This window comes from Ranitomeya imitator, chromosome 6, assembly GCF_032444005.1.
Source record: "Ranitomeya imitator isolate aRanImi1 chromosome 6, aRanImi1.pri, whole genome shotgun sequence".
In the NCBI taxonomy this organism is placed as follows: Eukaryota; Metazoa; Chordata; class Amphibia; order Anura; family Dendrobatidae; genus Ranitomeya; species Ranitomeya imitator.
Window position 1 is genome coordinate 29245112 of NC_091287.1, and position 13980 is coordinate 29259091.

At 43.1% G+C, this 13980-nt stretch overlaps 1 protein-coding gene across 2 annotated transcripts in view; it reads left to right on the forward strand.

Annotated features, from left to right (window-relative positions):
• The window catches only part of LOC138641748 (serum paraoxonase/arylesterase 2-like), a 112076-nt gene that overhangs the window by 60056 nt on the left and 38040 nt on the right, over positions 1-13980 (forward strand). Inside the window, exons 7-9 of one of the 2 annotated variants that reach the window (XM_069729376.1) lie at positions 515-596; positions 5136-5264; positions 5706-6852. The exons of the other annotated variant lie outside the window; for it this stretch is intronic. Of the exons in view, the coding sequence (XP_069585477.1) occupies positions 515-596; positions 5136-5264; positions 5706-5864 (370 nt within the window). The 3' untranslated portion in view covers positions 5865-6852. Of the gene's footprint in view, positions 1-514; positions 597-5135; positions 5265-5705; positions 6853-13980 lie in introns of those variants that run through there. 2 annotated transcript variants of the gene reach the window in all.

Genomic DNA, 13980 nt, shown 5'->3' on the forward strand with positions numbered 1-13980 from the left:
TCAACAAGAACATTGCTGTCTGTCTGAAGTTTGCTAAAGATCCCCTGGACAAGGCTAGAAGGCTATTGAGACAATATTTTGTGGATGGACGAGATCAAAATAGATATTTCTGGTTTAAACAAGAAACATTATGATTAAACAAAGAAAAACCACTACAGCCTACATACCTCACACCATTTGTGACACACGGTGCCAGTTGTATCATGGTATGGGCTGTTTTCCTGCATCTGGACCAGGACGGCTGCCATTATTGATGGAACAATGAATTCTAAATTTTATCTACAAATTCTAAAGTACAATGTCTGGACTTCTGTCCATGAACTAAAGTTCAAGAGACTGTGGGCCATGCCGCAACACATCGACCCAAGGCATATAATTGTTGTTTTAGGTCAAATTTATACAGGTATAAGGAAAATTCTTAAGGGTTCACAAACTTTTAAACACCACCGTAATTGTAGTCTGGATGTGTGGTCTGGAGCCGCCTTATAATGACAGCATTTTGTGTTTCTTGTAGGTACATCTATGTCGCTGACCTCACTGGCCGCACATTCAATGTTTTTGAAAAGCACGCAAACTGGTCCCTGTCTCCAGTAAAGGTAATCCTGAGAGCAAGGTGGGGACTTATCTCCGATTCTCACAGTGATGTATTTTATTGAGGTATCAGACAGAGACCGCTTTTATGTATGTGAGCGCCACAGTCGTCACGTCACCATTGACCCAAGGGACAGTAGCTTTTCTTGCCTGCTTTTTCTCCCTTCTACATATCTATCTATATAATCGTCTAAGGTCCACTTCCGTTTGTTTGTCTGTCTGTCGCGGAAATCCCGCGTCGCTGATTGGTTGCAGCAGGCTGGGCGCGACCAATCAGCGACAGGCACAGTCCGGCCGCGAATTCGCCCCTCCCTACTCCTCTCCAGTCAGCGCCCACATAGTGTTAACGGACTGCGTTACACCGCGGCATAACGTGGTGTAACGTAGTCCGTTAACACTGCCATTAACCCTATAAGTGTGCCCAACTTTTGATGCTGCCTATTCAGCATCAATAGTAAAAACATATAATGTTAAAAATAATATAAAAAAAACCCAAAACATTATATTTTCACCTTCTGCCACCCGCGCCAGCCTTTCCCGCTCCTCGCAACGCTACGGTCCCAAGAATGCATTGCGGCAATGACCGGAGATGACGTAGCGGTCTCGCGAGACCGCACATCATCACTGGTTATTACCGCAAGGCATTACTGGGAACGGAGCGTTGCGACAAGCATCGCTAAAGGCCTGGGCTGAATCCGAGGGCCGCCGGAAGGTGAGTATATACCTATTTTTTATTTTAATTCTTTTTTAACAGGGATATGGTGCCCACATTGCTATATACTACATGGGCTGTGTTACATACTGTGTGGGCTGTGTTATATACTACGTCGCTGTGCTCTACACTACGTGGGTTGTGCTATATACTACGTGACTGTGTTATATACTGCGTGGCTGTGTTATATACTACGTGGCTGTGCTATATATTATGTGGGCTGTGTTATATACTGCATGCGCTGTGTTATATACTACGTGGCTGGGCAATATACTATGTGGTTGGGCAATATACTATGTGGCTGAGCAATATACTACGTGGCTGGGCAATATACTACGTGGTTGGGCAGTATACTACGTGGCTGGGCAATATACTACATGGCTGGGCAATATACTATGTGGGCTGTGCAATATACTACGTGGCTGGGCAATATACTATGCGGCTGGGCAATATACTAAGTGGTTGGGCAATATACTACGTGGCAGGGCAATATACTACGTGGCTGGGCAATATACTATGTGGGCTGTGCAATATACTATGTGGGCTGTGCAATATACTACATGACTGGGCAATATACTACGTGGCTGTGCAATATACTATGTGGGCTGTGCAATATACTACGTGGCTGGGCAATATACTACGTGGGCTGTGCAATATACTACGTGGCTGTGCAATATACTATGTGGCTGGGCAATATACTACATGGGCTGTGCAATATACTACGTGGCTGTGCAATGTACTACGTGGCTGGGCAATATGCTACGTGGCTGTGCAATATACTACGTGGCTGTGCAATGTACTACGTGGTTTGGCAATATACTACGTGGCTGGGCAATATACTACGTGGGCTGTGCAATATACTACGTGGCTGTGCAATATACTACGTGGCTGGGCAATATACTACGTGGGCTGTGCAATGTACTACGTGGCTGTGCAATGTACTACGTTGCTGGGCAATATGGTACGTGGCTGGGCAATATACTACGTGGCTGTGCAATATACTACGTGGGCTGTGCAATATACTACGTGGCTGTGCAATATACTTAGTGGCTGGGCAATATACTACGTGGGCTGTGCAATTTACTACGTGGCTGTGCAATGTACTACGTGGCTGGGCAATATGCTACGTGGCTGTGCAATATACTACGTGGGCTGTGCTATATACTACGTGGGCTGTGCTATATACTACGTGGGCTGTGCTATATACTACGTGGGCTGTGTTATATGCTACGTGGGCTGTGAGACTCTTTCACCCGGGGCCCTCAAAAACCTGGAGCTCGCTCTGGCTTCACTGATTTGTCTCACCCGCCCGGCTGCAAACAATCAGCGACAGACGCAGGCTGGCCGCCAATTGGCACAGGATTTGAACCACGCTTCGCTAATTGGTCGCGCCCGGCTGGCCGAATCCTGTGCATTCATTGCATTATTCTGAAATCTACATATTCTAGAGTACCCAATGCGTTAGAATCGGGCCACCATCTAGTCTACTATATAATTGTCTAAAAAGGGTCACTTCCGTCTTTCTGTCTGTCTGTCCTTCTGTCTGTCACGGATATCCAAGTCGCTGATTGGTCGCGGCAAAACAGCCACGACCAATCAGCGAAGGCCACAGTCCGGAAGAAAATGGCCGCTCCTTACTCCCCGCAGTCAGTGCCCGACGCTCGCATACTCCCCTCCACTCACCGCTCACACAGGGTTAATGGCAGCGTTGACCGCGATGTAACGCACTCGGTTAATGCTGCTATGCTGCTGTGTGACCAACGTTTATTATTCATGCTGCCTATGCAGCATGAATAGTAAAAAGATCTAATGTTAAAAATAATTAAAAAAAATAAAAAATAGTTATATACTCACCCTCCGTTGGCCCCCGGATCGAAGCGGTTATCGACTCTCCTTGCGACGCCCCGGTGACCGCTCCATGCATTGTGGTCTCGTGAGATGATGACGTGCGGTCTTGCGAGACCTCTACATCATCATCTCGCGAGACGGCAATGCACTCTTTAGACCGGAGCGCGCGAGGCGCATCGGTAACTGCTTCGATCTGGGGGCCAACGGAGGGTGAGTATGAAACTATTTTTTATTTTAATTCTTTTTTTTTTAACAGGGTTATGGTGCATACTACGTGACTGGCCAATATACTATGTGACTGGGCAGTATACTGTGTGTCTGTGCTGTATACTGCGTGGCTCTGTGCTGTATACTATGTGACTGGGCAATATACTGTGTGTCTGTGCTATATACTACGTGGCTCTGTGCTGTATACTACGTGACTGGGCAATATACTATGTGACTGGCCAATATACTATGTGACTGGGCAGTATACTGTGTGTCTGTGCTGTATACTATGTGGCTCTGTGCTCTATACTACGTGGCTGGGCAATATACTACATGGCTGGGCAATATACTACGTGGTTGGGCAATATACTACGTAACTGGGCAATATACTACGTGGGCTGTGCAATATACTGCGTGGCTTGGCAATATACTATGTGGCTCTGTGCTCTCTACTACGTGGCTGGGCAATATACTACGTGGCTGGGCAATATACTACGTGGCTGGGCAATATACTACGTGGTTGGGCAATATACTACGTGGCTGGGCAATATACTACGTGGCTCTGTGCTCTATACTACGTGGCTGGGCAATATACTACGTGGCTGGGCAATATACTACGTGGTTGGGCAATATACTATGTGGCTGGGCAATATACTACGTGAGCTGTGCAATATACTGCGTGGCTGGGCAATATACTATGTGGCTCTGTGCTGTATAGTACGTGGCTGGGCAATATACTACGTGGCTGGGCAATATACTACATGGTTGGGCAATATACTACGTGGCTGGGCAATATACTACGTGGCTCTGTGCTGTATAGTACGTGACTGGGCAATACACTATGTGGCTGGGCAATATACTACATGGTTGGGAAATATACTACGTGGCTGGGCAATATACTACGTGGCTGGGCAATATACTACGTGGCTGGGCAATATACTACGTGGTTGGGCAATATACTACGTGGCTGGGTAATATACTATGTGGGCTGTGCAATATACTGCATGGCTGGGAAATATACTACGTGGCTGGGCAATATACTACGTGGCTGTGCAATATACTACGTGGGCTGTGCAATATACTACGTGGCTGTGCAATGTACTACGTGGTTGGGCAATATACTACGTGGCTGGGCAATATACTACGTGGGCTGTGCAATATACTACGTGGCTGTGCAATATACTACGTGGCTGGGCAATATACTTCGTGGCTGGGCAATATACTACGCGGGCTGTGCAATTTACTACATGGCTGTGCAATGTACTACGTGGCTGTGCAATGTACTACGTGGCTGGGCAATATACTACGTGGCTGGGCAATATACTACGTGGCTGGGCAATATACTACGTGGGCTCTGCAATATACTACGTGACTGAGCAATATACTACGTGGCTGTGCAACATACTACGTGGACATGCATATTCTAAAATACCCGATGCGTTAGAATCGTGCCACCATCTAGTCTTTCATAACCAGTTACATGACAACATTCTGTCTGTCTGCAGTCGCCACAAGGGGGAGCTCTCTGCCTCTGAATGTAGACAGCTCCCATTGAGCAGTGTATGCAGTAACTCCTGAGCTGTGCAGTGTCGGTGCAGAGGATCTGGAGATCTAAAAAGACATTAAGTCAATCAAGTGGCACAGAATTTGGGATAAAAAATCTTATAAGATGACCACCTTAAAAAAATAGAATAGTAAAGGTCAAGTAGACTCATATATGAATCCTTTATATATGGACCGAGTAATACTTTCATAAAATAATTTTATGTTATACCAGGTGGTGGAATTAGAGACACTTCTGGATAACCTTTCCGTGGACCCAGTTACAGAAGACATCTGGATAGGAGGACATCCAAACCTCAAGAAGGTTTTCCGTTACGATCCTAAAGATCTTCCCGGGTCAGAGGTCAGTGTATAAATTATAGGGGCATAATACATTATTGTAAAGATTCCAATTCTTTCATGCTCCTAATATTGGCAAAAATAAAATGAATGAGATTAAAAAAAAATGTTGCCATCTGCAGACCCAGCAACCCCCTCCCCCGTCTACATAGAATCTTGTGTAAAATAAAGAGAGGGAGGAGGGGGATGCAGCTGCAGTTTCTCTCTCTGTGTGTGAGACTCATGCTGTGAGGGAGGAGAGATCTGATTGGTTCAGCTTTTACATCACACAATAAAATCTGTGGTTGCGCCGACCTTCTCCATCTTGTGGTGTAGTGAAAGTATAATTCGTGGTGACCAAGACGGAAGGTCGCTTGTAGGGAGCGGGAAGCTTGGTGTAACCTGGAAGAATGTTTTACGATTTTATTTTTGCACTTTTGACCATTGTTTTTTTTACTTCTTCCAGATTGTTCGCATACAGAACATTCTCTCGGACAAACCCATAGTGACCACCGTATACGCCAACGACGGCTCAGTCATACAGGCGTCGGCCTGTGCGGCCGTGTACGGCAACAAACTTTTCATCGGTACAATATTTCACAAAGCTTTGTGCTGTCAGTTGTAACAATGTTATTGGGCTCCAGAATTCTGCTCCGGAGGCTCAAAAATCACGTTTGGTTAGATGGCGTTTTCTTGGTGGAATTGGCATCGATATTTAAAGGGGTTGACCATTTTACATCTTCGATGCGCTGGAATCGACAGCTATCTTTTCTCTATACAGTGCAGGGGTATCTATCCATACCTGTTTCTGACAACACTCAGTCTCTATAATATTGTTGTCATCATCTGCCATTAATGCCACTGCTTATTAAATATTAAAGGGGTTGTCCAGGATTAGATAAAAACAGAAACGGCGCCATACTTGTCCACAGTGTGCGTCACTTATCGCGGCCTACTTCCATTCAAATTAATCATTCTAAGGTGCAGTACCACAGACAACCTGTTTACAGTTGGGGCGCTGTTTTTGCTTTTCTAAATTTGGACAACTTTATAAAATAGGACTTCATAATCATTTCCATGGGTGATTCAGATTTGCTAAAAAGTCATATATTCTAGCAGATAAATCAAAATATTCAGCACTAAACTATTTTTGTGAGTTGCACTACACTTTTCTACCACTAGCCGGTGCTATAAAATATTGCACTACATGTCTGGATGATTATGGTTTGTGCTTCATTCTGCCCATGAAGATGTTTCTTTGTAACAGCACAACAAGTGGACAGATGGGGTACTGCAAGGGATAATGATAGTTTTAATAGTCAGGAAATGTCAATATGAAATATAATAATGACTTTTGAGTAATTATACATATCTTGATAGCTATGGTATCAAAATAGAAACCACTGGTGATTTTTTTTTTTACTGCTTTTACAAATATTTACCCCTTTTATTTTGAAAAATGTCTGACTTTTTAAGGCTCGTATTTTCATTTTATTATTTTTTCAAAATGTAGTTTTTGGTTTGTTTGGGTTTTTTTTTTTAAACCAAAATAAAAAACATGTAATATTGTGGATTAATGTTTTTTTCCAATAAAAAAAAAAAGTTTGAATTTGATAATTTTCTCTTTTCCTTCATTTACATTATACTTGAATCAACACCAGTCGATCTAATGACCAATCAATCTTATACAAGCTATGCTATCTATAACACTGTTTACACATTGCAGCAGCGCCTTTTTTTTTTCTTTGACATGATTTTGGGAAAACTGCAGCATCTTTACAGCGATTTTGAAAAATTAGGTTTTATTTGCAACCCAAAAATCCGCACTGTGACTGCAATGTATGCATGAATCCTTATAGTGTCAAAAAGACATAACGTAACAAGCACAGATGCTGCACCTTCTTTACTTACAGACCTACAAAGCCTGATTTAAATGTCGTGGTGTAAAATTAGCTAAAAGAAAACTAATTTACAAAAAAAAAAGTAGTCAAATTTATTTTGCTTAAAATAAATTTAAAAAAAAATAGCATATCTACATGGTTAGATTTCTTATATATTTTTTTTAATATATTTAAAAATATATATATCTATATTATATATTTAGATTTTTAAATATATTTTAAATTGTATAATTTTAAAATATATAAAAATTCTAAATATACAAAAAACCTATATATAAAAAAACAATATATAGATTTTTTAATATATATTTAGATTTTTAAAATATTTTAAAATATAAAAACTTTTAATATAAAAAAATCTATATAAAAAATCTAAATCTATTGAGATTTTTATATACTTAGATTTTTTAAATATTTTTTTTTATATTAAAATAAATAATATAATAATAAAAATAAAAATATAATTTATACATAATAAATATATAAATAATTAATATATAAATAATACATAATAAATATATAATATATAATAATAAATGATAAAATAAATATTTTTTTATATATACTGTGTGTATATATATATAAAAAATCTAAGTACATAAAAAAATCTAAATATATATTTAGTTTTTTAATATTTAGATTTTTATATATTTATTATACATACAAAATTTATTATATATTTCAGAAAAAGGCAATACAAATATATATATATATATATATATATATATATATTTTTTTTTTTTTAATTTAAAAGCGTAAAACCCTGACGAATAATAGTAAAGTGAATGGTGTCTTTGAAAACTCTGCCTCATATTACAAAAGAACATCCGCATGACAATGAAAAAATAATAGAAAAAAATAGATGGTTTGTGGAAGATGGCAAAGAAGAAATGAAAACACAAAAAGGACAATTGGTTGTGCCAGGAACGGGAGGAGCTGAGATAGAAGAGAAGATCCTCCACCTGGAAAACAGAAGTTGCCCCTGAATGCTGAGCTGGGTGAGCGTCTTTGTCTGGTAATCTCTATAAATTGCTGCCAAACAAGTTTCTGAACAGGAATCGAAAAAGGAATTTTCTCGCGTTCATTCGTGAAAAAGAAAGTGAGATTACTTGTTCAAAACCAGAAAGAACGTTTCTGGATCAGTTTCTGTTGACACTTTCCTGACCCTGCCACCAGCACAGATAACTTTCTATAAATTGTGGTAAGGACACAGCAAATTCACATCACCGCCACTATAGCTAGACAAGGAAAAACATAAAATAAACATCTCCCAACAAAATATTTAAAAAAATCATGTTTTTTCCCTTCTCACATGACAGCACACCTGGGAATATACGGGTGTTATACAAAAAAAAATACACGGGTATATACGGGTGTTGTCATGGGTTTTGGAAAAACCCTACTGGTAAGTAACTTTGGTGTTTTCCCTTCACCCATGACAGCATCTGTGTCATGCTCCTGCCCTGACTGGTGGGCCTGAGCTCGGGGGGTTTGTGGCCCCACTGTGCCACAAACCAGACTACCCTGGAAGGGGTGTGACTATGACAGCTGCCTTGGTCTTCACTGGAGCCTCTGATGGTGAGGTCAGGCTTGTTCGGCAGGCAGCTGCCAGGTGCTACTCCAGGGTTGTGTCTGGCTATGGCTGCTGATCCCACTTGGGAAACAGGAACACCAGGATTGGTGCGGGCATCAGGCAGGACTAGCAGATGAGCACGGATGAAACTCAGACAAGTAGGCTGGCAGTGGGTTTTTAATACATCAGATAGGGATTATATACATTAGACAGGACTGCTCTATTAAGGGTATACCTTGGCGATTGGTGGAGCAGCTTAACATACTTTTTTTTGCAAAAAAACGTATTAACTAAATACCCTGTATTTTTTTCATTTTTTGACTAGCACTTGCTTATTTACTGTGACTTTTTTACAACAGAGTATTTTTTGACCTCTCTGTGCGCTTTTGTGTTTTCAAGTTCTTTGGTGGTGTGAACAGGTTCCTACAGACTTGTTCGCTATGCAGGTGGCCCATATGTTTTTGGTTTTATAAGTAGGCTGGCACGGCTGAGACGCAGAGCTGGCAGAGATGCAGGACTGGCAAGAACGGCAGAGACATAGGGCTGGCAGGCACGGCAGAGACACAGGGCTTGCAGGTACGGCAGAGACACAGGGCTGGCAGGCACGGCAGAGACACAGCTGCCAGGCACGGCAGAGACAGGGCTGGCAGGCATGGCAGAGACACAGGGCTGGCAGGTACGGCAGAGACACAGGACTGGCAGGAACGGCAGAGACACAGGGCTGGCAGGCACGGCAGAGACACAGGGCTGGCAGGTACGGCAGAGACAGGGCTGGCAGGCACAGCAGAGACATGGCTGGCAGGCACAGCAGAGACACAGGGCTGGCAGGTACGGCAGAAACACAGGGCTGGCAGGTACGGCAGAGACACAGGGCAGGTTGGTGTGGCATATGAAGGAACAAGTAGGGACCTGTTCACACAGGAGGTGAAGGTAAAGAAACAAGCTGGAAGGAAAAGAGTATGAAGGAACAGGTTGGGACCTGTTCACACAGGAAGAGAACCGCAAGGCTGCAGATAGCAGCGGTAGAGCAGCAAGAGATAGCGCAGCAACAGAAGCTAAACAGAGCAGAACCGCAATGAATGCAGAGAGGAGCTGCAGCAAGAGATTACTGCAACAACAGGAGTGGAGCAGAGTAGAATGGAGCAGAACTGCAGGAGTGCAGAGCAGAGGTAAAGCTGCAAGAGAGACAAGGGTAGAACCACAAAGTGCAGAGTCAAGAGCAGAGTGAAGGCACAGAGTGCAGAGCCAAGAGCAGATTGAAGGCACAGAATGCAGAGCCAAGTGCAAAGCAAAGGCACAGAGTGCAGAGACAAGAGCAAAGCAAGGTCGCAGAGTGTGGAGCCGAGAGCAGAGCAGAGAGGCACTGCAGGGAAAGAAACCACAGACAAGGAGACAGAGATAGGACAAAGTTCAGACAAGGTAATGAAACAAGACAAGGTACAATAACAAAGACACAGGGGCAAGGATATTCAGCCTCCTGGAGGGAAGACAAACTAAATACAAGGCAAAGCAAGGAGAACAGCCTTCAGTGAAGGCAAGACACAAAGCAAGGCCTGGCAGCTCAGAAGCAAAACAAAAACTGAGATAACACATTGCACAGGCCCAGTCCACTGGGTGGAGCTGCACTAAATACTGGAGGCCTCTTGGTAATTGGTAAGGAACAGATTAGACAGATGCACCTGATTCCCATAACCAGAGAGTTCTTGCGCCGCCCCCCTATGCACACAGCCAGGAAGCATGCAGAGAGCAGAGGCACAGAATATGGAGCTGGCAAGAAACAGAAACCGCAACATGACCTGGAGCAGTGGGTAAGATAGTGTGAGAGATGAGACGCCATGCCGTGATGCCAGCAGAGTTGTTACAATCTGTATATTCCCAGGTATGCTGTCATGGGTTCTGGAAAAAAAACAGCTACCTGTAAGTAACCTTGGTGTTTCTCCTAAATTGTTCATCTGGCACCAATCCTCTTGTGATATGTCTGGATTATACTCAACAGCTTTCCCTTCTTTTGTTGGCTGCCTGCACCGACAGTCAAATGTTTGGACACACTTGATCATGCAATTGTTTTCCTCGCTCTTATTGGAATGGGCACAAAGATTCAGACTGAAGGCAACAAACCCTCGAACGTAACACATATGGAAACCAGTGTAAGTTTGTGCGGGGCGGTAGCCATGAGTAAGGTACTCGTCTCTCATGCCCCAACATGTTACATGACTGTGGGAGTCATGGCGGATGTTTGGACTTGTGCTGTGGACTGTTGGCTCTACCCCCTTGCAGGTCGAATCTTACCAATAACTTTGGTTGGCCAGGACCAGATGTCGAACAGTCCAATGAGGGAGACCACCAGTCAAAAATAAACTTTTTACTGAATGATAACTTGGTGAGGATTATATACAGTAGAGGGCGGGTACACAACTTTCTGAACGTTTCCTTCACAATACAGAGCATTTTCCACACACCATTCCAATTCCTTTCTCATTACTCTTTTGTCCTCCATTGTTTCACTTTACTTCACCACAACCTAGCTGAGTACTACAGTTCAGCTAGCAAGAATGTATTCCAAACCTGCAGTTCCTCATCTTCCCCCTCAAGGGAACTGTGTTGCCGATATGGCTGGTACTTACCTTCTCTGTCACTGATACCTTGGAACTCCTGCCCAGGGCACTCTCTCTGTCTCACACACTTTGTCTTGGCTCGTTACATCTCAGATCTATAAACTCTGGGCCGTACTGCTAGGCTTCCTCTCCTAGGACCCGTCTCCATTTGATGACTGTGTCCTCCTGTCGGTTTTCCTTTTCTCTTTGCTCCAGTTCATGCTAACCACATTCCCTGTCTCTGCTCACTTCAGTGCACCCACGTCATGTGGCAATGCTTACTGTCCAGACCTTAGGTCTGCTTCAGATGCACACTGGGCCCTATCTGACATCCTGGTGGGAAACTATCGCTGTACCTTCACATTAGCCCCTACCACTATGGGCTACTCTAAAACTTTCACTCTAACTCTCCCTTCTGTTGGACAACACACAACACTAATGTATGTCATACTGCACATTACAACCACTCACATGTCTTCAAGTTAAAATATAGGCAGCAGGTCCATCTCCTTACACCAGGAATAAAAAAAGTTTTTTTTTACTCTGATGAGTCTTTCACCCCATTGGTATTCTCTCTGGCGCTTTTGTCACCTGTAATAGCTTTCAACAGTCATGTAGAAGTTTCCAGAGGAGTTGAGCTCTTGTTGGCTGCTTTACCTTCACTCTGCGTCCTACTCATCCAAAACCATCTTTATTGGGTTGAGTTCGGGTGATTGTGGAGACCAAATCGTCTGACGCAGCCTCCATCCCTCTCATTCTTGGTCACTTACCCCTCACATAGCCTGGAGGTGTTTTGGGTCCTGGTTAAATATAAATTATATGTCCCACTAAGTAAGAACCAGATGGGATTGTGGTTGCAGTATAATGGTGTGAAATGTGCCTTGATTTTGGAGTAAATTACCAACACGGTCTCCAGCAAACTCCCCCTCATAATCACACATCCCCTCTATGCTTTACAGTGGGCACCACACATAGAAACCATCCACTCACCTTTTTGTGGAGGTTGGTACCAAAAATCTAAACTTTTGACTGCTTGGACCACAGTATAGATTTCCACTCGGCTACTGTCCAGTCCTTTTGTTGCTTGGCCCAAACAAATCTCTTGTTTGCAGTCTTCAGTAGAGGCATCAACCATAATGGCTGCCTCTTGCAGTCTCTTCTGGACAGTGGCTGTTTAGATGTGTCTGCTACTTGATGTCTGTGCATCATTGATGAAGGCTGTTAACATAGGTGCTGCCAATGTGTCGATTCTGCAGATTATAACTCTGATGAACTTATCCTCTGCAGCTGAGGTCTCCCTTGGTCTTCCTTTCCTGAGGTGGTCATCATGAGAGCCAGCATCATCATAACAATTCATGGTTTTCATGACTGCACTTAAGGAGACCTTCAAGGTTGTACAATTTTCCAGACTGGGTCATCTTAATGTCACAGGACGTCTGCCCACTGGGACCACCAATAATCATGAGAACAGGTGTCCTTTGTATAAATGGAGGTCAGGTTGCGCATGCGCCCTAATGTTCTATTCATTCTCTATGGGACTGGAAGAGAAGGAAGCAGATTGCTCATGTGTGCACTTCTACTTCAATTGCTCTTTATAGGACTCACAGAAAGAGATCCTATATTCTGCTATCTCCATCTATTCTACAACGAACATAGCAGCAGAGCGCATACACGACTTCTTTGTCATAGAGAATGACCAGGGAACTTGGAGACCCCATTATTGTGATCACTTGGAGTTCTCCAGCTTTCAGGAAAGACAGTTCTGATTTTTAGACAGTCCCTTTAAGTTGAATACTATTTGTGTGATTCCTTAGCTTCCTCTGTTATGATCTGGTGGCCTAGGAGCAGCATGAGACGTACTCTGGAGAAGGTGGTACCTGTACTGACCGCAGACCCTGAACTTAGCAACGCAACTAGAAGTAGCCGTGGGATGTACCTAACACTCCCTAGACACCTCGACGCAGCCTAAGAACTAACTTCCCCTAAAGATAGAAACGGGAAGACTATCTTGCCTCAGAGAAAATCCCCAAAGGATAGACAGCCCCCCACAAATATTGACTGTGAGAGGAGAGGGAAATGACATACGCAGACTGAAATCAGGATTTAGCAAAGGAGGCCTTTCTAGCTAAAAAAAAAAAGAATAGGACAGAGTACTATGCGGTCAGTATAAAAACACTAGAAAATATCCACCACAGAAAATACAAATCTCCACATCTGACTAAAGACATGGAGGGTATATCTGCATCTCCAGAGATACTGCTTGGCTGCAAAAAATCCCTACACAGACAAAGCTGGACAAGACAAAACATGAAAATGCACTGAACTATAAGGCCCACAGCATGTGGACAGCAAAAACAAAGCCAGAACTTATCTTTGTTGAAAAGAACAGCAAAACAGGAGAGACCAGGTAGGGATGTGAATCCTCCAAAAACAATGGACAACTGGCACTGACTAAAGGATCAAGCAAGATATAGCCCAGTCCAAATTGCAATAAGTGGACACACCTGATAAATGCTGCGATCCAAAGACAGCAGCACTACCACTCATAACCACCGGAGGGAGCCCAAGAGCAGAATTCACAACATTCTTCTAGTGGTGACTGCAGATTTCAGAATTCTTTCATTTATGAAGTGGGAAAAAATAGTGCTCCTCTATTGTAAAAAATAATAACTA